General features: G+C 52.7%; 6 protein-coding genes across 6 annotated transcripts; 1 reads left to right on the top strand and 5 right to left on the bottom strand.

Moving 5' to 3' along the window:
• Nucleotides 1-2,643: 2,643 nt before the first annotated feature.
• Nucleotides 2,644-4,068, bottom strand: QC762_105260 (uncharacterized protein; the record flags this gene model as incomplete). The annotated part of the gene is made up of 1 exon (XM_062884916.1): nucleotides 2,644-4,068. The coding sequence occupies one exon, from the start codon at nucleotides 4,066-4,068 to the stop codon at nucleotides 2,644-2,646; it is 1,425 nt and encodes a 474-aa protein (XP_062747831.1).
• A 743-nt stretch (nucleotides 4,069-4,811) lies between these two features.
• On the bottom strand, nucleotides 4,812-7,122 carry QC762_105250 (uncharacterized protein; the record flags this gene model as incomplete). The annotated part of the gene is made up of 3 exons (XM_062884915.1): nucleotides 6,322-7,122; nucleotides 5,403-6,268; nucleotides 4,812-5,331 (listed from the first exon to the last, which is right to left on the bottom strand). Exons 1-3 carry the CDS (start codon nucleotides 6,448-6,450, stop codon nucleotides 4,812-4,814), a joined length of 1,515 nt encoding a protein of 504 aa, XP_062747830.1. The 5' UTR covers nucleotides 6,451-7,122.
• A 236-nt stretch (nucleotides 7,123-7,358) lies between these two features.
• On the bottom strand, nucleotides 7,359-8,078 carry QC762_105240 (uncharacterized protein; the record flags this gene model as incomplete). Its single annotated transcript, XM_062884914.1, has 2 exons — nucleotides 7,359-7,840; nucleotides 7,902-8,078. 2 exons carry the CDS (start codon nucleotides 8,076-8,078, stop codon nucleotides 7,574-7,576), a joined length of 444 nt encoding a protein of 147 aa, XP_062747829.1. The 3' UTR covers nucleotides 7,359-7,573.
• Nucleotides 8,079-8,532: 454 nt separating this feature from the next.
• Nucleotides 8,533-10,425, bottom strand: QC762_105230 (uncharacterized protein; the record flags this gene model as incomplete). The annotated part of the gene is made up of 3 exons (XM_062884913.1): nucleotides 8,533-9,990; nucleotides 10,087-10,254; nucleotides 10,324-10,425. 3 exons carry the CDS (start codon nucleotides 10,423-10,425, stop codon nucleotides 8,533-8,535), a joined length of 1,728 nt encoding a protein of 575 aa, XP_062747828.1.
• Nucleotides 10,426-10,801: 376 nt separating this feature from the next.
• QC762_105210 (putative Hybrid PKS-NRPS biosynthetic cluster) lies at nucleotides 10,802-25,249 on the top strand. Its single transcript, XM_062884911.1, has 4 exons — nucleotides 10,802-11,356; nucleotides 11,439-13,067; nucleotides 13,122-13,598; nucleotides 13,656-25,249. Exons 2-4 carry the CDS (start codon nucleotides 12,870-12,872, stop codon nucleotides 25,155-25,157), a joined length of 12,177 nt encoding a protein of 4,058 aa, XP_062747826.1. The 5' UTR covers nucleotides 10,802-11,356; nucleotides 11,439-12,869; the 3' UTR covers nucleotides 25,158-25,249.
• Nucleotides 11,046-12,332, bottom strand: QC762_105220 (uncharacterized protein; the record flags this gene model as incomplete). The annotated part of the gene is made up of 1 exon (XM_062884912.1): nucleotides 11,046-12,332. The coding sequence occupies one exon, from the start codon at nucleotides 12,330-12,332 to the stop codon at nucleotides 11,046-11,048; it is 1,287 nt and encodes a 428-aa protein (XP_062747827.1).
• Nucleotides 25,250-25,967: the final 718 nt, after the last annotated feature.

The following is a 25,967-nucleotide window of genomic DNA, read 5'->3' as shown; positions in this document are numbered from 1 at the left end:
ACAACATCCCAGATACGCACGCACTCTCACGCGCGGGCGGGTGTAGGCGGGGTTTGTTGCTACGGTGGTTACCACAGCTTTGCATGGAATGTGGATTCCTTCTTTTCTGAAACTGGGGAAGTGGTGTTCTGTCTTGGAGCGGTTCGGTTCCTCTCTCTCGGGTCGAGGGGTGATACGGGATATCCGAGTCTCTGACGTCTTGATGTGACAAAGGAGGCTGAAACGCGATGGGGGAAAGCTGGGGGACGTCATTGACCTTTGCGCCGGTAAGGTATCAGTCTGTATCGCCCGCCCATGGATCGACATCGGAATCCGGAATCGGAATCGGCAGTGGTAGGTAAGGTAGGTGGGCGCGCGTGGCTTGAGACCGCGTGCTTGTTGGCGAGCAATTATCTAGCTTTCCCGCCTTTTCCGCCCCGTCACGGTCTCGGTGGATATACAATGGGCGGGCGCACACATGGTTGCGGTTTCACCAAGAGCCGAAGCCCATAGCCTCCCTGCGTGGAACAGCACAACAGTCCCTACCCAAAGACCGGGATTTCTTTTCCTCTGCTCTCGTTGGCTGATGCGTGTTTGTGATATTCGGAATCTGAGTTTCAGGATTCTTTTGTCACTTGTCCTGCGTTTCCCCAATGACGCCAGATACTACCAGCGGAGGCTGGGGAGCTCAACTTCGTTGTGTGAGGTCTCCTCTCTCCTGTGTCTTCATCACACCGCATGAGGTTGTTGTCCTCCCGTCACCACCAACTTGACCCCTACGTCAGCATTAGCTTGTTCCGTGACAACCCAGACAAGACCTGGCCTCCCAGACTCCGATGCCAACGACCTGACAGATGGCTGGGTCAGAAATGTCAAGCCTTACTAACGGGGCTGTGTTGACTTTTTGTTTCTTTGTAATGGGGTTACCCGAGATTCACTCTTGCAAGCGAGAATCGGGTATTTCACATGCCACAACCCAACAATGATGAGATGACCCAAAGCTCTGTAATGTTGGATCCCTGTTTTGAACAACACATGGGTGTTGTTGGTCAGGTACCCGTACCATGCGATATCTTCACTACACATCGACACGGCATAAGATCATTGGAGTTGAGGATACCCAGCGGTTTCTCTGTCAAGAATTTGTTTTTCTGAGGTCATCAACTTGCATGCTGCATCACGCAGGGTCAGGCTGACTAACGCAGGTCCGGAAGCACTCGTTGCTCTTCTTGCCTCGCACGGCAGTTTATGACACAGAGGTACAGCATACCTTGACTACCTAGTTGATGTGTTATGGAGGAGGGCCCTGCATAAATTAAAAGGTTCGTCCACAAAAAACAAACACGTGGTTCCAATCCTCCGCCGTGCTGCTGTGTGAATGTTTGGGGATGTTGTGCTTCTCACCCCGGGCTCCATACACCCACACCTAGCCTTATGATCATGCTCATTCAGCTGAGAATGTCTACGAAGCGCCATATAGGTCTCTAAGTAGCTACGTATCAAACAAGTTCCATTAGCTGAGGACACATAGGTCTTGAACCAGGCATTTGCGAGTCTCATCCTCATCATAGCCTCGGTCCGACTCCTCCCCTCAAAAATTCGCCTATTTGTAAGTCAAACGCCGGATTATGCATTGTTCGGCCGCTCTGGCGGTTCACTGTTCTTCGTGAACTGTTACCTCGTGAGGGTCGGGGACTTTGTCAACTGCCCCAGATAGTTGGGTCAAGGTTCTGCATGTTGATGACTCGGTAGGTATGTTGAGTCAAGTCGGGTGACAGCTGTCAGTGTCACCTATGTAAGTTACCATTGCCGTGGCTCCGTTTTGGGAACGGTGGGAGAAATGTTTCACAAGAAGCTTCGGATGATGGGCGCTATCGAGATTGTGGAAGGTAGAGCCGTGGGGATGGGGGCGTGTTGTGTGACGGTGACGTCGGTGAGTAGCCAATCGAGATGGGGATCGAGATATGAGATAGGTTGGGACTCATGGATGAGGATAGTGTGAGTTTAGATTGTGAGAACTTGTACATTTGGGGTTTTATGTGTGAGATGATATGGTGTGAGGTTGAGAAATGAACGAATGAGATAAGTCGAGTGAGTGAGTGAGCGAGCAAGTGGCTGAGTGATGAATGATCAACATAGTGCAAACAAATTTGAGATTGGAATACCTGATTTGATTTGGCAGGTTAATACTTAGTAGGTAAGGTATGCCATATTTTCAGGTCATAATGGTGAAAACTACAAGTGCAACGTGGCATCGAGAACGACGTCCTCGCTCGCCGCGAACCCTAACCTCCGAGTGACGTAGAGGGTAAGAGGATGAGTGACCCGTGGTTCATATCCAAGGCTGAGGAAGGAGCAAGTGTTGGAAACCGACACACGCCTTCCACTCTGGTCCAATATCTGGCCCCAGACGACGTCAGTTGCGAAATTGCCCAACTAAAGGCAAGTCTTCAAGCATTCGGGATATCATTCGTAGCTGCGCTCCCCCATTTTCAATGAGGGGTTCAAAATCAACGATTCATACACAGCCGTCATAAGGTATATAAAACCACCGGAGCTCGCTGAAAAAAAGACTAACAGATCGAAACCCAGAAAACAGCCACCCAGATCGCTAGAGAAACTACTCATAAATTCTTCACATCACCTTTCGAAAACGTTCCTCCCTCATTTTGCCAACCTCCTCCTACTCAGCCCAACCGCCACATCCACCGTCGCCCCATCAAGCCAATCATTCATCAACACCACCGTCTTCCCCAGCTCACACCGATCCACCACATTATCCCTACACCACGGCAGCGTCTTATGATCGCACAACCCCTTCGTCGCCAACAACACACTCGTCGTCACCCCCGCATCCTTTATCGAATGCAACAGCGCCTTCTGGATATTAGTCGCCGTAGCCTGACACTGGATCAACACAAACCCAGCCCTCCTCTGCGCCCCCCTATCCTCCAACACCCGCGGGAAAGCATCCACAATACTCTGCCCGTTGATCGTGGCATTTCCATCTTCAGTATAAGTCGACAAAGTATCCACACTATCAAGCATAAGCAACCTCTTCTTATCCCTCCTCAACTCAGAAATAGTCCGGTGTTTCATGTCATCCAGATTGCCCACGTTGATCTCACCCCCGGCATGATCACGGATCGCCTTCTCAAGATACTGCTTCTTCTCCTCGCTGGAAGGATGGGCACAGTCAGACGGGACGCCATCCCACCGGAGTTGCACCACGATTATTTCATTCTTGTTGGCACGGAGGAACTTGACGATGCCTTCCAGGAAAGTGTCATACCCCATACCTGGGATGGCGCTGTGCATAAAATACAGCTTGTCCGGCAACGCGTCCCGGCCACGGATGCTGCTGTGGAGTCTGGCGGGACGAAACTCAAAGTACCGCGCTCCGATCCGGAGCATGGATTCCAACGAGTCTTTTTGCGTGATGGAGAGGCTGTAGATGATATTGGGGGCTATGAGCTCGATGGGGTACCCCGAGAGCTTGTCGACCACCCGGCAGATCTTGTCGTCGGTGCGGGTGAGCATTGTTGAGACGACGGCGCCGCCTACTTTGCGGAGGAGGGCGGCGCTGGATTCCATGCTGTTCATGCCCACGTCGTGAGCGGAGGGGAGGACGAGGCGGTGGAAGGGTTTCTTTTCAAAATCTGAGCCTGGGGGGGCGAGGTTGGTGATCCAGTTGGTGTAGTTTTGGGTCACGGTCACGTAGCATTGGTGTTGGTTGGGAAGGGGGTCATGACCGGGCCCGGCTTCGTAGAGGCCGTAGGAGATGATGAAGTTGTCGTGGAAGATGGAGGGTGTTTCGGCTATGGATTCCATTGTGCCGCCGCTGGCGTTGCCGGTTAGGGCGTTGACGTCGATCCATTGTTCTGTGATTTGGTTGCCGCGGTGGAAGACTTTGAAGGTGAAGCGACCTTTTTTGTTGAAGAAACTATCGATGTTGCGGGCTTCGACTTCGAGGGAGCCACTCCAGAAGCCTTGGTCTCGTCGGGTGATGGTTTGTTTGGGGACCGAGAGCTCAATGGAGATATCGGGTACACCGATGTAAGTGAAGACTTGGACCCCTTTACTGGGCATCGTTGGTGATTGGTGTTAGCTAGTGCGAGTTGGAGATGTGGGGAAGGTTGGCGATCGCTGACACAGACAGCAAGCAACTTGCTTCAGATGGACATGAAGAAGGGAAATGCGGGAATTCCACGAGAGCAACAAGAAACGAACCCATTCAGCTCTGTTGACTGCGCCGCTCCATTGTTTCGGATTTCAGCTTCGTGCTGTCATTTGCCACGGCAGGGGCAGAGGCGCCCACCCCGGCCGCTCGCAATGTGGGGAGGATGGAACTGCAGCCAAGATGTGCGGGGAATCCAATGTTTGAACAGATGAGAAGGTCATTGAGAAGAAGGCTGGGTTGATGTTGTGATGGTGAAGATAATTGACATGTATTGAGGAGGGGAAGTGAAGATAGTATAGCCATTGTTGAGCTTTCTATATACAATGGGAGAAAGGCTGGTAGAATATGGGTTTGATACATAGTATGCAGCTAAGGGTTAGGGTTAGACCCTGAATTATGAAACAGCCTCCCGCCATATGCCATGGATCAGTTTACTGTCCGCCCCGATGGAAAAAATACTAAACAAATCTTGCTGCTAAAGAATTTCGTACTTTCTGGTGGTTCAGATTGTTTGAGGTTTCAGTAACTATGGTAATATTGAGCCCTTGGACCCCAGAGCACAAGGCATACCTCGTCCTGAAGATAACGAACTGAAGAAAAGAAAACATCTTCGGTCTTTGTTAGAAACTAATTATACACTTATCATAAATCATTAATATCTTTGAGGCCGGTGTACATTTTTCAAAGGAATGTCTCCTGATGGCGGCGGAGTGTTCCCCTGAACAATGATCACGGACGTCCCATCGCTCCCCTGATATTGGGCTTGCCCATCTCTGTTTGCCCCTTCACGCTCAGCCAATGCGGCTGTGGATTCCGAGTGTGGCACGTTGTAGGGATATGGAAAGTCTTTGTGGTAGACCTTTCCGTTTAACCCTGGGTCATTAACAGTGACTGTCATGTCGGAGTTGACAGAGACACCGTGACCCTTGAGGGTGTTTCCAAAGCTGTGCACATTGTAGGCGTAGGTCGACTTCTTTGTTGTTCCTGTGCGCATCGCCTTGGGGAAGATGCGCACCAGGACTTGTCTGATGAAGGGCATGCAGGCGCAGACCGAGCTGGTGAAGCCTTCGATCGTGGACCACCGGATGATGTTGAAGAGATCTTGGGTTGGGTTTTGCGAGCTGGTGATGTCGGCGATGTACCGCAGTCGGATGCAGCAGACGATGGTTACCCTGTTGAAAGGTCAGTCAGGCACTCTTTGATTATGGTTTGAAGCCGGGATGGGCAACGTAGGGAAACGTACAATAAACCAACAGCGAACATAGCCCCCACCCCGACCTTCTTCTTCCAATGCAGCTTCACAATCCTCATGCTCCAAAGCGGAATCCCAATCATCCACACATCCAGCACAATACTGATAATCGCGCAGCTCCACTGTATGGCGTCCTTGTTCAGACACTTCCCCGTCCCGGTGCCATCCCACTTGTACCAATCCTCAATCGGCGAGCACTGGAAGATGGCCAAAAGGAAAAATGTCAACCCGTACAAGCTGGTAAAGACAATCGTCCCCCAAATCACCCTCCTGGTCCCCGGCGAGGGGAAGATCCTCAGGTAAAAGAACAAAAACGTCAGCTTCAAGGCCGCCACCTGAGGTAGATACAACACCCCGGAAACAAAGCTGAATTTGAAAAGCTTGTCAATGTCCTCAAACGGGACAGCCCACATATCCTTCCCCAGGCCATTCGGCGCCAAAAAGAAGATGGTCAACACCATGGCTGGTATCCCACCGCACAGGAGCAGGAAAACCAGCGCGTAGTCGTCCCACCAGAGCCCGTTCTGGGAAGTGGTATGCGCCTTTGGCCGGGAAAACATGAACCTGTCCCCTTCGGCGTAGTAGATCTTGTAACCTATTCTTGCGGTGACGAGGAGGCAAATGGTGATGAGCATGGCAGCGGTCTCACGGATGATTTCCGGGGAGCGGTCAAAGACGGGGACTTGGCAGGTGGTGGAGGAGATGTTGTGGGTGAAGAGGGCTTCGCGGATAGTGCAGGTGGCCAAGATGCACTCGTGCATGAAGCCGTTGAAGTCGGGGGAGGTGCAGGTGCATTCTTGGTCTAGGGGGGAGGAGCAGAAGGTGTGGTTTGTGAAAGCGGTGATGATGCAGTTTTGCTTGATGCGCAAGTTAGTTTTGTGAATAGTAGCATGGGGAAGACGGGACTCACAGCACATGGTGGGTAGATGGCTAGGGGATTGGAGTTATCGGGTGCGCCGGCACCCGGGTCCTGAGCGAGGACGCCGGCATGGTTGGCGAGAAGGAGGAGGCCGGTCGCGAACGCTTTGACGATGTGCATGGTCAAGGAGTACGAGCGTCACCGGTGGGCGACGGGGTGATTGACCAGTGCAAGTGAACGGAAGAGTACCAATGACCAGGAGAATAGTGAGGGCTGAGGTCTGCCAGAAATCCACGTGGGAGGTAGGGCTGTTGCGGTAGACAATCGGAGGAATTCAAGGGTAAGCAAGCCACATTATACATTAACAGATCTGTGTGGGGGCTGGGTATGCAGTACAAATCCAACTACCATGATACTAATCATGGTTCGAAATCTGCAGTTCATTCCATCTCTCGAACTCGCCTCACACACTTCTGTGACTTGAGTGCTGTGCCTCTTCCTCAGTCTCATGCTGCCTACTTGACCACCCACTTACATTGCCGCAGAAAGTTCCCTTCTGGAAAGCATAAACCTGCCGACTAAAGTGTGTGCTATTTAGAGGTACCTAAGCATCGTTCAAGCCATTATGGCCAAGAATCTGAGAGGGGAATAATAGCAGCAAGCAATTACCGAATGCTGTGCCTTACGCCCAGAACTCGTGGCGAAGCAACCTGTAGGGAGGGATGTGTGAGTAACACTACGGCTTATAACAGAAGGGTCCCATCGCAATCTATTTCACCGCAACCCGACACGGGAGAACCACCCGTTTTGTTCAGCTGCCGAGAAACTCGGATTTAACGTGGTAGTGTTTGGAACTTGTCTATAGCCGGGCGGTAACTGTTTGCGATAGACACCCGTGTGAGGCGAAGTCAGCTAGATACGCACCGTTATGGCACAGGCGCATATATAATGACACCTACCTGAAGGGGGTGTGAACGACCGGGATGTCTTGAAGAAAGCTGAGACCGAGGGAAATACGAATGCCCCATCTTTAAGGCTCAAGGCAGCAAAGTCAACAACTCGAAAACTCGTTGCCATGTGGGATGAGATTGGTGCGGGTGCAAATGTTGCCCAGAATCAAACTGTGACATTGAAGGATTGATGTGGTTCCACTTCAATCATATTTCTTTCTAGATTTTGGTAGGTAACTGCTGAGAGTCTGAGTATGACGTGATACCAAACTGGAGAAAGCGGCCTCATTTTCAATTCAGTTCTTCTTGAGCTAGATACACCCTGGTATTTTACAGGTATACATCTATTTGATCTAAGCAGTTCCCTGAGACCGTACTTCACCGAACTGGACGATCTCATGCCCTATCTCAAAGTGACCAACTGTCATGTTAGCCCGCGGCATTGCTTCCTTGGTCTCCAGTTCGATCCACTCAGGGTCCTGGGTCAGAGCCTGCATGGTATCGGGGGTGGGGATCCAATACGACATGACCACATCGTAGTCGGGGACCGTCCACTTGTCCCTTCCCATGTGCTGAAGAGCAGCGCGGAAGGGGGTCCGGAAATGCGGAGGGGTCACGGTCTGTTTTGTAGAGTGTAAGCCCGGAGATTCTCAGATGTTCGTCTTTGTCAAGGACGCTGACCTGTGTCCATTGCACAATACCGTGTCTTTTCATGATGGGGGCTGCCTTGGAGGGGTACTCCTTGGTTACCCAGTTGAGAAACTCATCATAGTCAATATCCTCTTTCTTGTAGAGGTAAACACTGAACTTGATGAGCTGAGTAGGCGGCTGAGGCAGTGCGGCAGCTTGGTCGGCCATGGTGTTGAGCTTTCGGGAGGGATAAGTGATACAGCAAGAATGAGGGCGAGTTGACTCGAAGCAGTCGACCTTTGGCCTTTGCTGCCTCGGGACTTTATCCAACCAGTGTGACCGTATGCGCCGTGCCCGTGCATCCTTTGTGGTGCTGCTAATTCAGTGCCACGCCGCTGCGTTTCAACGTACCCAGAGCCATGTGTACCTAATTGTCCGCCATTCCCGCCGCTGGGATAGACCAAACAGGCAGGTCGTTTCCAGTGTGCATAGAGGTTGGCTGATCCAAGAAAGCAGAGGTAACAAGGCAGAAGTTGCGTTACAATTATACACGGGTGAAAGCTGCGCCGCATACACACCTCCATCCGGCCCCACGGAACGGAGTCCTCTCCAACACCGAACCAACTCAAGTAACCTTTCGGAAACCGATTCACCAGATCCATCCGGCACAGGCCACCGTCTATTATGCTGTGCCGGTCACGGACTTTTCGGCCTTACTTTTCACAACGCCTCTCCCGCTTTCTGCAGCCACCTCTGAGCTGGAACTGTTATTGGCTCCGTCGACGAGTCCAAAATCAGTCTCAAGATCCTCCCGCAGCTTGACCTCCTTGATGATGATTGTGATGAGAAAGCCAAGGACGCCAAATCCGATAGCAACTTGCCACACGAGCCGCAAGCTTTCTACGTAGACCGTCTTGACCTGCTGTTTGATATCAGGTGGAATAGACTGGATGAAACCCACCGAAGCCAAGGCATATGCGCCGCCATTTCGCAAGGCGTTGACAACAGCCTCTTCGCTCACTCGGCCTTGATCGAGCAAGGTGTTTACATGCGAGTTGAAAATGGCAGTTGGGATGGCGATGCCCCAGATGCCACCGAAGCTTCGCAAGAACCCCCAAGTTGCTGTGGCAATGGCAACATCAGCTTCGGGAAGTGGTGCTTGGACGGCAGGGAGTGTGCAGGTTAGCAGCAAGCCGCCGCCGGCAGCAGCAACAACCTGGAAGCCGACCCAATGTCCCTTTGACGATTCGATGTCCAGAAGAGAGAACAGGCCCATGGCTATGGTCATCAAAGAGATGCCTGCGAATTGGAATGGGCGGAACTTTCCGAGTACTGTCACGCCGCCTCCTGCAAGAATCGAGAAGGGGATCATGATCATCGACACAGGTAACGTAGAGATTCCAGACTGTGTTGGGGAATCTTCTTTGACAGCTTGAAAGTAGATAGGTAGCCAGTACGCCATCCAATAGGTCAGGATGGAAGCGACAAAGGTAAGACCGAATGCTCCCGAAGAGGTGCGGTTGGCGAAGAGTCGGAGAGGCATTGTTGGTTGCTCAATGAGTGTTGTTGACTCAAGCCAGAGAAAGAGGCCTAGACCTGCAATTCCGAGGAATAGCGGAACAAGTGTCTGCCATGCCGACCAAGCGTGTTCTGTCCCTCCCCAGGTAAGCGCCACTAGAATGGACGTGACAGCTGCTGCGAAAAGGGTATTTCCTCCCCAGTCTACCCGCGCGAGCATCTTTCCAATCGCGTCCCTCTTGTACTTGACGCGCAGAAAAAGCAACAGTGGGACGAGGGAGACAGCAGCAACGGGAAGGTTGAGATAGAAGATCCATCTCCAGCTCGCATGCTCTGCCAGACCACCGCCGATCAGTGGACCAACGCACATGGCCAGACCAAAGATGCTCATCACTATTCCCAGATATTTGGGCCTGTCGCGCTGGGGGCAGAGATCGCAGATGATGATCTCGATCATGACGAGAATGCCGCCACCACCAACGCCCATAATAGCTCTCCCGGCTACGAGCATGGGCATGCTACTAGCAGCGCCAGAGATCGCAGATCCGATGGCGAAGAATACAACGGCTAGCACTGTCATGGTTCTCCGGCCAAAGATATTGGCAGCCTGACCGTAGAGAGGCTATATCAATGCGAGAAAGCAAGTCAGCGTCATGCTTTTGTCGTCCGTGTTACCAGTCCCGCCGGCTGGCACCAAACGAAGGGGCAAGAAACACACCTGGAAAGCCGTCATGGTGAGGAAGTAGGCATTGGCAACCCAGACGTAGATAGTCTCACTTTCATCTCCAGTGCCAAGAGCCTTGACAATCGTGGGCATAGCAGTGGCGATGCATCCGATTTCGAGGCCGGCGAGGATCGAAGTCAGAGATAGGGCGACGAGAATTGCCTGAGTGCGCCAACGAGAGTCAGCAAACTGTACCAGGTAGGTCTAAACCTCGAGAACATCGAAACTTACACTGAAACGCCAGCCATATCGACCTCCCGTTTGCCCGTCCGTTGGGACTGGCTCGATAGTTGGATCATGACTTTGCGTTTTGCACTCTGTCGTGGCGTCCATGGCGGGCAGGATGGGTGGAGCAGAGAACCCAGGTGTTCAGGTGCACGAACCTGGAAGTCAACGGCTCTGGCAGGAGAAAGCACCTTTGAGGAGAGAACGAAGGTGGGATGCTTGGTGATAAGACCAGGCTGGAAAAAGTACAGTACGGCTACCCCTAAACCTTTGCACTCCCTGGTTGTGCTGATCTCCAGCCATATTCCAATCGATGCAGCTATGGCAGCATCAGATAACTTCCAGGTATCATTGAAACAATTACCGCCCAACTGACGAGAAAGAAGGCTTTCCATGTGGGCGGCATAGAGAGGTCCACAAAAGTATATTACCTGCTGCGGCACTGTCAAACGGGCAGCGCAACAGCGCGACGTACATCCCCGGACGCCACCACTTGGCGGAATCTAACGCTAACAGCCTTACGAGCTACCAATGTCACTTTCCTCTTTGGTGCCTTCATCTCCTGTCCCGGAGTCTGACCCTAAGCTGTCACCGTCGCCTTCGTTTTCGCTCTTGCTCGTTGTTCAACCATGGTGCCATGATGGTTAAACCATCGTTTCCAAGACAAAACTAAGACAAACTCCACTCCATTCAGATCCTTCCATGATACCCTCGGGCTCCGACGACTGCTACTCAGCGCCAATCCCGAACACGTCGTCCAACCACGAAAACATGTTGTGATGAAAGTGGGAAAAGGCTCCGACTTTGGCCTGCAGCGAGCCCTGTCCCCAACCCGTTGGAATCCACACCTTCTTGTCCTTCCCCTCCTCGAGGCTCGTCAGCTCCCGCACGATCCTGTACGTGCTCTCCTCCAACGACCAATACAGCGTGTCCCTCGAACCGGTAATCAGGGCCGGGCACTTGATCCGATCGAGGACACTCGGACCCCCTTCAGGCCCGCGCAGATGATAGCGAGCCAACTGCCGGTACACTTCGGCTGGTGTAGTAGCGCCCGTTGCAAGCATGGCATGTTGGAACTCCCAACGTGTCTGAAAATACCACCTTTGTGCTGACCCGAGAAGCCAGTTGAAGATTCCGTCACCGAGGCTCTCAGGCCATAGGAAACGAGGAGTACGGGACGCCATCATCTCCCCGAGGTCGTAAAACCCATCCACCGAAACGACAGCGGACACGCGGGGGTCGGTTGCACCCCTGAGAGCAAAATACCCACCCATCGACGCGCCAACCAACGCGATGCGGGACAGATCCAGGTTGAGGTGCGGCTTGGCAACGGCTAATTGGAAGATGTGATCGAGAACGGCTTTGATTACAACCTCCCAGTCGGGGCGCAGCAGGAGCCGGTCAGTACCACGTCGTGCCACAACTCCTTGTCCCGGCCCTTCAAAAGTGACGCAAGCATAGCCCCGTACACGAGCACCGTCAGCCATGCCGAAGAAGAGCTCTTCCTGGATTGAATCAAAACCGCCGGTTGCCACCAGGATTGGCGTCTTTTCCTCACGGTGACCCGCCCTTGTGCCTCCTGCTGGCAGGAATAGATACCCCGGCAGCGTCGAGCCATTGCCGAAGGGAATCTCCAATGTTTCAACAGGGCTATTCAGTAACTTGCTGGCCTGTCGAAAATTGTCGGAAGCCTTGACCAAGGATGCGAGGAGTCGGGGATCGCTGGGTTGCACATGCAACATGAACTCGCTGGCTCGTCGGTAGTTGCACGCCCGCAGGAATGCCCATCTTGCCGCATGATGATCACCGTTCTTCATGGCTTCTTCCGCCATTACTTCGACTCTCTCTGCTGCCTGCGTCCACGCTCCATACCAGCTTTCCGGGTCATCTTGCTTGATTGACTCCGTCGCCTCTGCCCACTCGCTTACGTCGCAGCCGTGGAAGGGTGCCGTTCCGAGAATCCGAAGTAGTTCAAAGCGAAAGAATTCGGTGAATTGGGGTGCCAAACTTTTCATTATGCCCGGGTTTCCGCTATTGGTGATTTTCTCAAAGGTGGTGTGGTTTGGGAGCTTGGGGGCTTCTAATCCACTCAACAACCAAGCCAACGCCTCTTAAATGCTCGAGATCCAACGGTAGAAATGCCTAGGTTACCAAAGTCCCGAAGGAGCGACGGGACTGCGGCATGCCATCGAGCGGTACTCGGTGTATTCAGTAGACCCATACACCTCAGCCCTAGTTACCATGGATGACAGAGATGCCTGTCATCACTTCCGTTTCTGCACCACTGAGGCGAACTCGCCGTTGATGTTCTGACACGATGTCACGAAAGGCGGCATCTCCTTCCCGAATAGGAATTTTGCCTAGGTGGCTAGGCACTCACACTGAGTGACTGATGAATTCCAGATACAAGCATCAGTATACATCTACGAGGAACATGATGTTGCACGCGTTCTTAGGCCGTCCACCATCAGCCAGACTCCACGGAGTGATCGAAGCTTCCGAGGCTATCGAGCAGGACAGAACGACCTACCTACATGCACACCTAGTGGCCTATGCCTGTGTTCAGTATGGCTTCACAAATTCCTGAGCCCATTGCCATTATTGGATCGGGTTGCCGATTCCCTGGTGGTGCTTCCTCCCCTTCACGACTGTGGGATCTCTTGTCCAACCCCCATGACATCTCAGCCCAGATTCCAGAATCAAGGTTCAATCTCTCTGGATTTTATCATCAGGATTCGCGGCATCATGGCGTAAGTCTTATGATGTGGTACAAACTCTATGTGGTCTCTAACCTTGCTCTGTAGACTACGAATACACAAAAGGCATATTTTCTCGAAGAAGATTCCCGGCTGTTTGACAATGGCTTCTTCGGTATACGCAGGGAAGAAGCTGAGTCCATGGACCCGCAGCAGCGGATCCTACTCGAGGTCGTGTACGAATCTCTCGAAGCTGCTGGATATCCAATATCACAACTGAAAGGGTCTTCGACTGGTGTTTACGTTGGTCAACTAAACGGCGACTACTACGATGTTGTTCTCCGCAATGTCGAAAGTGCTCCTCAGTACACAGCCACTGGAACGGCCAGGAGCATCATGTCTAACCGTGTCTCATACTTCTTTGACTGGAACGGGCCATCCGTCACCATCGATACAGCCTGCTCTTCCAGCCTTGTTGCATTGCATCTCGCCGTTCAAGCGTTGCGCGTTGGCGAGTCCAAAATTGCCGTTGCGGCAGGCGTGAATTTGCTGCTTGGGCCCGAGCAATTCATCTTTGAGTCCAATGTGAGTCCAAACACTACCTCCTGGTGTGGATATGATGCTGATGGTGGTGGTATTTAGCTCGGTATGCTATCTCCCAACGGACGTTGCGCAATGTGGGATGCGAATGCCGACGGATATGCAAGAGGGGATGGGGTTGCAGCTGTCCTGTTGAAACCCCTGTCTGCAGCACTCAGAGACGGGGATCATATCGAATGCATTATACGGCAAACCGGTGTCAATCAAGACGGCCGAACCACCGGTATTACTATGCCCAGTGCTACCTCACAGGCCGATCTTATCCGATCCACCTACGCTGCGTGTGGTTTGAATGTCCTTTCCCCTCAGGATCGGTGCCAGTACTTTGAAGCCCATGGTACGGGCACGCCGGCTGGAGACCCCATTGAAGCTCGTGCAGTCCAGACTGCTTTCTTCCCGGATGACTCGACAGCCACTGGTAAACTGCTTGTGGGCTCTATCAAGACTGTTGTTGGTCATACCGAAGGCACAGCTGGGCTTGCTGGGTTACTGAAAGCATCTCTGTCCATGCAACATGGGATCATTCCACCAAACCTCCATTTCAGTCGTCTTTCTCCTGCAGTTGAACCGTTCTTTCAACACTTGGAAATACCCACCACACCGCAAAAATGGCCAGATCTTCCACCGGGTGTTCCGCGCCGTGCCAGTATCAATAGTTTTGGCTTTGGAGGTACCAATTGTCATGTCATTGTTGAGAGCTGGGAAAAAGAGAATGTAAATGGCGAGGCATGCGGTCCTCTGCTTCTCTCCGCGAACTCACCTCAGTCTCTCATGGAAACAGCAGCAAGGTTCCTGTCAGTCCTGAAAGATGGCCTTGGACAACACCACGGTGACCTCGGCCACCTGTTATGGACACTGCAGAATAGACGGTCAGAACTGCCTTTCAAGCTGGCCTTCTCCGGCCGAACGCAAGTCACCCTGATGCAACAAGTGGGTGCCTGGCTGCAGTCCACAAAGAGTTCCAAGTCTCTTGACCTTCCGCGGAGCAAATCTATTGTCGTCACTGGCCAGTCTCTCCCAATTTTAGGAGTTTTCACGGGACAGGGAGCACAGTGGGCGACCATGTCAACCGGTTTGCTTGAATCGAGCCACTTGTTTCGTGAAACTATCCAGAATTTGGAGCATGCTTTAGGCACTGTGCCAGAGAATCCTCCTTCATGGTCGCTGGAAGTCGAGTTGAGGGCGGCATCAGACAAGAGTCGGTTGCAAGAGGCCTCGATCTCACAACCACTCTGCACAGCAGTACAGATTGGTCTTGTCAACCTCCTTCGAAGTGCAGGTATTACTTTTGAACGAGTTGCCGGTCATTCATCTGGAGAAATCGCTGCTGCCTACGCTGCGGGTTATCTGACCGCTACCGAAGCCATTCGCATCGCCTATTACCGCGGCCTGGCTTGTTCCCGGATCAACGAGAAGGCAAAGAAAGGTGGCATGTTGGCCGCCGACATGACTGTTGACGATGCCAAGATGTTTTGTGGTCGCCCGCAATTCGCTGGCAGACTTTGTGTCGCTGCCTGCAACTCAGCAACCAGTGTCACCCTGTCTGGTGACCTTGATGCTGTTGATGAGGCGCTGAACATGCTGTCGAATGAACATGGGGTCTTTGCGAGAGGTCTTCGCGTCGACACTGCGTATCATTCTCATCATATGAAGCAGTTTGTTCCTGATTACCGGAGATTCTTGGTCAGTTGCGATATCAAGCCGACAGCGAAAACGAGCAGCACAATCTGGTATTCGAGCGTTTATCCAGAGTCTCCCGTGGACGTCAGTTCCCTGTCCTCCCAATATTGGATCGACAATATGGTGAACCCGGTGCTGTTCTCCCAAGCCCTGGAGAAGGCCACCGAGGGAATGGCGTCTGACAGGATTATGGCTGTTGAAGTTGGACCACATCCTGCCCTGAAGCGACCGACTCAAGACACAATCACCAGCATGGGTGTCCAATTGACTCATGGCGGGACACTAAAGAGGGGTTCGGACGATTTGGAAGCAATACAGGAGACGCTGGGATCTATCTGGACACAATTCAGCTCAAGTTCTCCCCAAGGAATTCAAAGCGCCAGGCCTGTGGTTGACTTTGAGGGGTTCACCAAGGCTTGTCTTGGACCAGAGAAGTGGTCTAAACAGAATTACCAGGTGTGCAAGAATTTGCCCCATTATTCTTGGGACCATGACAAACCCCTTTGGAGAGAATCCAGAGCGTCGAAGAGTTTCCGCACCCGAAATACGCGTCCTCATCCTCTCTTGGGGGCCCGTCTCGAAGACAGTGACCCGAAAGAGAGACGCTGGCGTAACATACTGAAGCTTGACGAGCTTGAGTGGCTCAGTGGCCACAAGTTTCAAGGTCAGGTACTTCTCCCTGCTCAAGGCTATGTGTCCATGGCGTTGGATGCCGGAATCACGTTGGTTGGTGACAAAAAGTCAATCGTACTGGTGGAGTTGGAGGACCTCAGAATCCACCGTGCTATCACTCTGGAAGATCACAATTCTACGGCTACTGAGGTCTTCTCAACGTTGCGAGTCGATGGAGATATTCATGACACTGGCAATCAACAAGCCCAAATCTTGGCTGAGTTCTCGTGCAGTAGCGCACTTGCCAACGCTCAAGCCGAGGTTGGCATTGACGACTCCCGCCGGAATTTCGCCTGCCGAGTTGTTCTCACGATTGATCGCTCAAGATCCGAGCATGGCCCAGAAAAGGCTGTATTGCCTCGGAGAGAGCTTCAACTGACCGACCTGGATGCCGTCGACATAGATCTCTTTTACAAATCCTTGCGTTCGACTGGACTTCAATACTCTGGCGACTTCCTAGCCCAGGAGGTCCAGCGAACAAAAGGGTATTCCTGTGTCAAGCTTGGTCGACCTGTCGAGCGTGAGGATCAGATGCTTTTGCACCCTGCAATTCTGGATGTCGCTTCTCATGGTCTCCTGGCTGCTCTTTCGGCCCAGAACGGAATGTTGCCAAAGACCTACCTCCCGCGGTCCATTGATCTCGTCCGTGTTGATCTAGCTCGTTTGTTGGAGAAAAAGTCCAGCAAGGATTATCTATCTGCGGACTGCTTCATCCGGAAGGTGTCCTCGAATGAAATCTCCTGCGATGTGGAGGTGTTCAGCTCCGAGGATAATTATCCGGAGATTCAGATGGAAGGTCTCTGCTGTGCACCATTCGGCTCGTTCAACGCCCAGGATGACCGGAACATCTTCTCAGAGACCACATGGATGCGAGATATCATGGCGGGGATTGACAGTGATGCCGTCGAAGATGACATGGAGTTATACAAGACTACAACAGACATAGTCAACCGCGCGGCGTACTTTTATCTTCGCCAACTCCGAGAGGGTGTGCCCTTAGAGTCTGTATCTCAAGCGCACCCGCATCTGATTGACTACTGGAATTGGGCAGTCAACCACGTCTTGACTCGTGTCGAAGCTAGTTACCATCCACGAGTGTCGAAAGACTGGGCTGAAGACAACCCGCGGATGATGACAGAGTGGTCCAAGAAGTACCCAAGCCTAGTGGATCTGACCACGATTATCCGTCTTGGTGAGGCACTTCCCGACATACTTGCTGGTCGCGTGCACTCCCTACAGCTCCTTCTCCAAGAGAATCTCTTAACAGATTATTACCAGCGTAGTCTGGGCTTGAAGCAATCCAACAGACGAATCGCCAAAGCAGCCGCCCAAATCGTCCACCGCTATCCCCACCTTCGCTTCCTCGAAATCGGTGCTGGGACAGGGAGCGCCACCAATGCCATCCTATCGAGCATCTCAGACAAGTTTTCGTCGTATACTTTCACCGACATCTCCTCCGGCTTCTTCGAACAAGCCCACGAGCGTTTTGTTGAAGGTCATCCTTCAAGAAACATGATTTTCCGCACTCTGGATATTGGCCGCGATCCAGTCAAGGAGCAAGGCTTCGAGGAGGGTGCCTACGACGTCATCGTTGCTTCCAACGTTTTGCACGCTACACCGAAGCTGACCGAAACACTCAAGAACTGCCGCACGCTTCTACGTCCCGGGGGCTACCTGCTCCTGTTGGAGAACACCGCAGCCGGTGACGCGTTACACACCGAGTTCATTTTTGGCACCCTCTCAGGCTGGTGGCTTGGCGCTGATGATGCTCGGCCTTTTTCGCCGTTGATCAGTGAGGCGAGATGGCATGATGTCCTGCTGCAGAGTGGGTTCTCTGGTGTTGATGTTGTTGCGAGGGATTTGGAAGATGATCCCAAGTATTACACCTATTCGGTGATGGTCAGTCAAGCGGTTGATGAAAGGGTGTTGTTTTTGAGGGAGCCGCTTTGGTCAGACGTTGGCGGGGCAACGCTCAGGGGTTCCCTGGAAGAGGTCCTCATCCTTGGCAACGGGGCCGACTTGGCCGTGACAAAAGTTGCGAACCATCTTCGGAGAGCGCTTTTGACTGCGGGAGCTGCGAAGACCGTTGCTGTATGTTCAGAGGGGTTGGAAAGTTTCAGCGACGGGTTTCCAAAGGATACAGCGGTCATTTGCCTAACGGAGCTGGTGGAGCCTGTGTTTGCGAAGAGCGAAATCAGCAACGAGACCTTCTTAGGCCTGCAGAATGTTCTCTGCAAGGCGACGCATGTCTTGTGGGTGACGAGTGGTGCGTATGATGGGCGGCAACCTCATGCACAGATGGTGCTGGGGATTGCAAGGTCGGTGATGTTGGAGTTTCCGGATCGGCCGTTGCAGTTTGTTGATTCGGGGTGGGAAGCTGGGAGCAACTCGGTGGCGTTTGCACAGTGGGTTGCTTCGGCTTTTATGCGAATGGTGTTTCTTGGGGGCGGGGAGGGTCAACAAAAGGATGTACTGTGGAGTAAGGAGACGGAGTTTCGGGTTGGTCAAGATGGGATGGAAATGCTGCCGAGGATCAAGCTGAGTCAGGAGAGGAACGATCGGCTCAACTCGGAAAGGAGGGCCATTGGCATTGAAACGAACCTGTCCTCGCCGACTGTGCCATTGTCACTGGTGCCCGCACTCAATGGCAGCGGATCATTTGCGCTGCATCAACGACCTGAGCTTTTGTCTGGCCAGATTCCAGATGAAAAGGTGTTGCTTACTGTGGAGTACTCTACACTCTGCGCCTTTCGAACTCAAGAGTCGCCGGAACCAGTCTACATTTGTCTTGGCCGTGGAAAAAGCTGTGGACAATGGTTTTTTGCATTGTCACGGTTCAATAATTCTGTCATCAAAGTGGACAACTCGCACATGGCTGTCCCCACAATTCTCGACGATGATACGGCATGCCACGCAGCAGGCCTGCTAACAGATGTAGTGAGGCAGCTTCTTATCAAGGCTATACTCTCTCACTCGACTGCGGGACACTGCGTCTGGGTTCACGAGGCAACTGAGGATTTCGTTTCACAACTCTGGGAAGAGGCAAGAAGGCAACAGGTTGACCTGTTTTGCAGCACTACAAATCCAGAATTGGAGGATGCATATGGATACACCTTCATCCATTCCCAGTCCACAAGGCGAAGACTGCAACGTATGACGCCGACGAACGGCGTTTCTGTTTATGTCAACTTTGGAGATCAAAACAGTGCAATCTCAAAACAGATCCGGAGTGCGATCGACAAGTCTGCCAGGATATTTAAGGTACCTGCACGTCAAGAAAATGGCTGGGTTGTGGATCTTGCCTTTTCTATGGGGTCGTTCGGTGATGCTATTGCAAAGCTCAAGTTGAGGAGAAGTACAGAGGACGATGAGTCAACGAGACTCGGATCGCGGCTGGTACCTGCCGAGCTATTGGCAGCTGGTTCCCACACCGCCAACCCAACCACCATTGTCGATTGGACCAATATCCATTCCTCCAGTGAAACAGCTGTTCAATCGTTCGTCCGCCCTCTCCAAGGCTCATACCTGCTCTCTTCCGATAAAACCTACTTCCTGGCTGGTCTCACAGGATCGGTTGGTCTTTCACTTTGCAACTGGATGGCTGATCATGGGGCACGGTACTTCATCTTAGCCAGCCGCAACCCATCGGTTGAATGCACCGAAGTTGAAAAGCTGGCTCACAAGGGCGCCAAATTGCAGGTATTGCCACTGGATCTGTCAAACCGCAACAGCGTCCTGAACGCCGTTGCGGGAGTATCCGACATGGAGCCTGAAATGCCACCGGTTGGAGGCGTGGTCAATGGTGCCATGATTCTTCGCGACCGAGCGTTCGAAAACTTGACGCTGGAAGATCTGAACGCGGTTCTCCGGCCCAAGGTGCAGGGCTCAATCAACCTCGAAGCTGCCTTTGGCTCCTCAGACAACTTGGACTTCTTCATTTTCCTGTCATCGGCATCCAGTGTGGTTGGTGTTCCCGGGTTGGCCAACTACAACGCAGCAAACCTCTTTATGACAGGCCTCGCGCAGCAAAGAAGAAAACGCGGTGTTCCGGCCAGTGTCATTGACATTGGTGTCTTATCTGACGTGGGGTATCTGACAAAGTCATCCAACGCCTTTGAGGCCGTTGAGCTGGCCAGCAAACACAACACCCAGCCTTTGTCTGAGGCTGACTTGCACGTCATGTTTGCCGAGGCAATCTTTGCGGGCGGCAGGAACTTTGATAAGGAGGCTGATCTCATTACTGGCCTTGGACTTTGGGATTTGTCGGATCCAGATCAGTCGCGCCGGCCAAGCTGGTTCAACCTTCCTCGCATGTCGCACTTTCTTGTGGAAGGCAGTGTCGCTTCACAAAAGGGGCAAGCAGGGACTGACGCGGATTCATCGGTTGAGCAGGTCAGCTTGATGGAAAGTATTACGTCTGCCCCTTCTGGCACTGCGTTGGCTGTGCTGGAATCAGCGATGGGAAGAAAGTTGCAACACACGCTTCAGATTCCACTTGAGCAAAAGATCGACCCACTCGCACCGCTCTTGTCACTTGGACTGGACTCATTGGTGGCTATTCAGCTTCGCACATGGATCTCCAAAGAACTTGGTGTCAATCTGCCTGCACTCAAGATTCTGGACAGCCCGTCCGTTCGAGAGCTGGGTGCCGAGATATTACGGCACATGAACATTGGCTCATCCCCGGTTGAGCCAACATTTGCTCCTTCAACTGAAGTGAGCAACACTGGAACAGCCACACCAGCTGAGAGTACGAACCATGGCGATGACAATGTCTCTGAGCATGATATTTTTCGTGTTGGCTCTACATCTCATGGTCAAGATCGCCTGCTCTTCCTTGACAGCTTTCTGCAAGACAAGTCCACCCATAACTGTGTCATTGCGGGAAAGTTCACTGGTAGTTTGGACCTCGCGAGGCTGGAGAGAACTATTAAGGCAGTTACTGTAAGACATGAAGCTCTTCGAAGCTCGTTCTTCTTTGACTCAGCAAGCGGGCGGCAGGCCGTTCATGGTGCAGGCAGACTTTCTGTGGAAGTCTTGGAAGGGAGCCAACACGAATTTAATACACAGCTCACAGCCGTCAAGAACCATCAGTTTGATGTTGGGCATGGCGAGGTTATGCGTGCCATTGTGGTCCGACACACGATGACGGAAGCTTGGATCATTGTCGCCTACCATCACCTCATTATGGACGGCGCAAGCCTTGTTCAGTTCTTGTATGAGCTCCAACTAGGGTATTCGGACCCACAAGCCCTGACACTCCTGCCATCGCCAGTCCAGGCGATTGATCTTTCTGAACGCCAACTTCAACTATGTGCCGACCCTGACAAGTTTGAGCGCGACTTGAAATATTGGCAAGGGATCTACCAGAACACACCTTCAGTGCTCCCTCTCTTCCCCTTCGCCAAGTCAAGACACCGCAAGCAGCTTGGCGGCCCTCAAGACCCGCCCTTTGGATCTCACACGTTCGAGGTGAAACTCGACTCCAAATTCGCCAGAGCTATCAAGGCAAAGTGCACCCAAGCACGAGTTACCAAGTTCCACTTTTGTCTTGCAGCATTGGCAGCTTTTCTGTCCAGATGGCTTGACGTGTCAGACTTGGTTATTGGAGTGATGGATTCTAATCGTCCAGAGGGTGATGAGTTCCAGCATACGATTGGGTACTTTCTCAACTCGCTCGCCCTGCGTTTCTCGCTTTCTCCAAATGCCTCGTTCGATGATTTGCTGTCGTCGACCAAGGAGGCGATGCTTTCTGCTCTGGAGCACTCTACTCTTCCGTTTGACGCTCTTGTCACAAAGTTGTACATTCCGAGAAGTGGTGACCATCACCCGCTGTTCCAGGTAGCGATCAACTACCGTCTTGGTCATGGGTCGTCAAAGTCCAACTGGGGAGGAGGCTGTGAGGTTGAGTGGACTGACATGGTTGTGGCGAGGAATCCGTTCGACTTGCACCTGGACGTGACAGATATTGGGGATGGGGGGTTGTGGATTGGGTTTGGAGTACAGAAGTATTTGTACTCGGAGTTTGATGCTGAGGTGCTGGGGCGGTCGTTTGTGACGTTGTTGGAGGGGTTGGTTTATCGAATGGATGGCGCAGTAAGCCCTGCGTTGCAGGAGCTTCGCCTTGCTGACGAGGAGTGTGCCAGGCGGGGTGTTATGATTGGGACTGGACCTGACATGGCGATCAACGAGGATGTTACCGTCATTCATCGAGTATTCCGGATGGCGGCTAAATACCCTGAGAGTATCGCCATCAAGGATGAAACGGAATCTATCACATATCAGCAGTTAATGGTGAGGGTCGGTGTGATCAGAACCGCACTGGCGCAGCAGGTTGTCGGGAAAGGAAGGACTGTCGCAGTTTACGCCACCGGTCTGGGGGACATCCTGTGCGCAATGCTGGCAATCATGGCGGCGGGTTGCGTTTATGTGCCCCTTGAACGGCGTAACTCTCTCGAGCGGCTGGCGCTGATGCTCGAGGATTGCGAGCCTCATATTTTGCTGTGCAAGGGGGAAGAGGACCTGGCTACTCTTCAGGGCTTTATTGGGTCAAGCGTTCCAATCGTTGATATCGACTCAGTCAAAGCCAACAATCACAACCACGACCAGGATGAACTCCATCTCAACATTGCAAGTGACAGCCCGGCCTGCATCATCTTCACCAGCGGCTCCACCGGCCGTCCGAAAGGCGTGATCATGTCACACACAAATATTCTCAACCAAGTCCTTGCTGTAAAGTCATTGCATGACATCAAAAGGGAGACGGTTCTGCAGCAAAGCTCACTTGGGTTCGACTGCTCCCTGGAGCAGATCTTTGGTGGACTGGCACATGGAGGAACGGTGGTCATGGTACCAGACAGTGTCCGAGGAGACCCAGCTTCTATTGCAAAGATCATGGCCCACGAAGGTGTCACCTACACCGTTGGCGTTCCGTCCGAATATGCTGCCCTGATCCGCTTTGGCGGGGAGGGTTTGAGAAAGTGCACGACCTGGAAGTTGGCCGTGAGTGGTGGGGAAAAGCTGACGCGGAATCACCTGGACGCGTTTGCCTTTTTGGGACTGACAGATCTGAGATTGGTAAATGCATATGGACCGGCAGAGGGGACCGTTTCGTGCACCAGGACGTTTGTCGACTATCGCCGCAAGGATCGGGATGAAGACCCCGATGTTGGGACTGCTATGCCGAACTATACCGTCGTCATCGTCAATGACAAGCTGGAGCCAGTTCCAGAGGGATTCGCAGGCGAAATATGCATTGGAGGAGCTGGTGTTGCAGCAGGCGGATATGTCACCAGGCCGGATGAACCAGTGGCTAGATTCATCATCGACCCTCCGTTTGCCTTGGAATTTAGCATGAGGGACACAAGATTCTACCGCACGGGAGACCTGGGTCGGTTCTTACCCGATGGATCACTTCAATGCCTTGGTCGTATTGAGGGCGATGCGCAGGTCCAGATCAGGGGTGTCAGGGTTGAACTGGACGAGGTGGCAGCTGTGATTGTCAAGACGGCTGGGGCAGAGAATGTGAGCCAAGCTGCTGTGTCCTTGCGAGAAGAGGACCTGTTGGTTGCCTTTGTTGTTCTCAACAAAAACGACATGGACTTTGACCTGCAGGACATGATCGCTCGACTTCCTTTGCCGCCGTACATGTGCCCCTCTTTTGCGGTGCCGATTGAGAAGCTGCCTTTGACGCCGAACGGGAAGCTGGATCGTCGCGCCTTGGACACGCTGCCACTTCCAGAAATCGGTGACGACGGCGAAACCGGTGTGGCCGAGTCTCTAACCGAGACAGAGTCGCGAATTCGGGAGATCTGGTTGGAGGTGCTGCCAACGGCTCATGCGCCAGTCACGGGGAAGGAAGCCGACTTCTTTAGGGTGGGGGGCAATTCGCTGCTTCTCATCCAACTGCAGGCATCGCTGAAGAGGAAGTTTGGTCTGGAGAATACCCCCTCGTTGCCGAGCCTCTTCAGGGCAAGTTCACTTGGGGCCATGGCATCGCTTGTCCAGACGGCTACTACCGGTCTGAAGGATCCAGCGCGAGATGTGGTGACTGTTGTTGATTGGGACAAGGAGATATCACTTCTTATGGAAGGCTTCTTGGAGGAGGACCTGCCCTTGGAGACAGCTGCTGCGGAAGAACGCGTTCCTGAAGGGCATGGTCTGGAAGTCATCCTTACAGGTGCAACGGGGTTCCTTGGGCAACACCTGCTCGAACACCTCATCTCTTCCGATCAGGTCAAGACCGTGCACTGCGTCGCGGTCCGGTCCGGTACCGACAGCTCTTCGGGCCGGATCCATCGTCACCCCAAAGTCAGAGAATATCCCGGCGACCTCACCTCGCCCTTGCTAGGCCTTTCCATACACCTGTTCCAGACATTGGCATCAAGAGTAGACGTCATGATACACAATGGCGCAGACACTAGCTTCCTCAAGACGTACGACTCACTCAAGCCGGCCAATGTTCTGTCCACAAGAACGCTCGCACGATTCGCGGTGCTTGCCGGTCAACTCCAGGGAGGAAAGAAGGTGCCAGTACACTTCATCTCCACTGCCTCTGTTGCTGCCTTTGCCCAGAAGCAACACGGCAGAAACTCTCTTTCCCCTGGCTCACTTGCGCGTTTCCCGCCATGCGAGTCCGACGCAGCAGTCAAAGAAGGTTACGCGGCATCAAAGTGGATTGGAGAGGTTATGCTTGAACGCTTGGCTGGAAAGGGAGTCACAGTCGTGATACACAGGCCAGTGTCACTATACACGGCAGAGGATGGAAAAGGGGAGGCTGTGAAGGTCGCACCAGATGTTGTGGGAACCCTATTGCGGTTCAGCTCCAAGATGGGTGCTGTACCCCACATACCCGGGCTAGAGGTGGAAGGAACCGTGGACATGGCTGAGGTGGGAAGGGTAGCTGGTGATGTTGTTTCTGCGGCTTTGGCGGTGGATCAAGCTGGGAAGAGCAAGGTGTCGTATGTTCATCATGTGGGAGGGGATGACGAGGAGAAGATCGAGGGCACGGCCGAGGGGTTGGCGGGGTACCTGGCCCGGCGGACAGGAAGGAAGATTGAGGTTTGGACGATGGACAGGTGGCTTGAGGAGGCGAGGGTTAGGGGGTTGGGGGATGTGATTGCGGGCTATTTTGAAGAGGGTTGGGGAGAGGGGAGGAGGACGCTGGTGTTGCCTTGTTTGGTGACTGAGTAGACTGCGAGGAAGACCGACGGGATAGCTGTAGTGTTGGATAGATTGTAGCGATCGATGATACAAATTGACTTTCTTTCGTTGGATACCAACAATATCGGAGTCCCATTGGTGAATGCCTATGGTCGGGATAATAGCGATGGTGTAGGCAGTCATGTAACCTTAAACCGCGTGAGACTGCGGCCTAGGAGAGTAACCTGAAATAGCGGAATAGGCTTTCTAGGGAAGGCTACCTGTGGTCGGCTAACAGCAAAGCAGCGGGCGGGCTCTTACCAAAGCAGAGCTTTGTTATCTCCGACCCACACCGCCACGCATGGTGGAAGTTGCTTTACTGTGACCTGAATGAGGATGGCTACTGCCTGCCCATATTATATACCACAGCCACTCCTGTGAACTATCTGACACAACTGGCATCAACACAACCAGAACGAACCAGCGCAACAGTCGCAGCCAACACCAAGTCCGTCATCATGCTCACCAAGGTCCTTTGCGCCATCGCCGTGTCGATGTATTGTTGTGTCGAGGGAAATTTTTTGCCGTTTTCGGACTCGCTTATGGGGTGTCGCAATAACAAGTGGCATCCCGCCCTCTTTGCTGTTCATGTTATTTTCAGCATCATCTGAAAATAATTGTCACTGCGACGTTGAAATTAGCTTGTCGTTGTCAGCAGTAGTAAACATATGAATAAGTTAAGTGTGACGAACCCCTGATCAGAACCTCTGAGAGGGTTACTGAGTTGAAGGCTGCTTCTGAATAACGGTTCGGTGTAGCCAAAAGGTACACAACAGAAGATGGATCAACACTTATCTTGCT

Source organism: Podospora pseudocomata (genome assembly GCF_035222375.1).
Source record: "Podospora pseudocomata strain CBS 415.72m chromosome 1 map unlocalized CBS415.72m_1, whole genome shotgun sequence".
NCBI classification, from domain to species: domain Eukaryota; kingdom Fungi; phylum Ascomycota; class Sordariomycetes; order Sordariales; family Podosporaceae; genus Podospora; species Podospora pseudocomata.
Note: the sequence above shows the minus strand (reverse complement) of the source record. Positions and strands in the feature narration are given on the sequence as shown.

Excerpts from the sequence above, each read along its gene's own strand:
- QC762_105210 (XM_062884911.1), top strand. The coding sequence starts at position 12,870 with ATGCCTGTGTTCAGTATGGCTTCACAAATTCCTGAGCCCATTGCCATT. Across the intron at positions 13,068-13,121 it reads AGGATTCGCGGCATCATGGC|ACTACGAATACACAAAAGGC; the intron begins GTAAGTCTTATG and ends CTTGCTCTGTAG. Across the intron at positions 13,599-13,655 it reads AATTCATCTTTGAGTCCAAT|CTCGGTATGCTATCTCCCAA; the intron begins GTGAGTCCAAAC and ends GGTGGTATTTAG.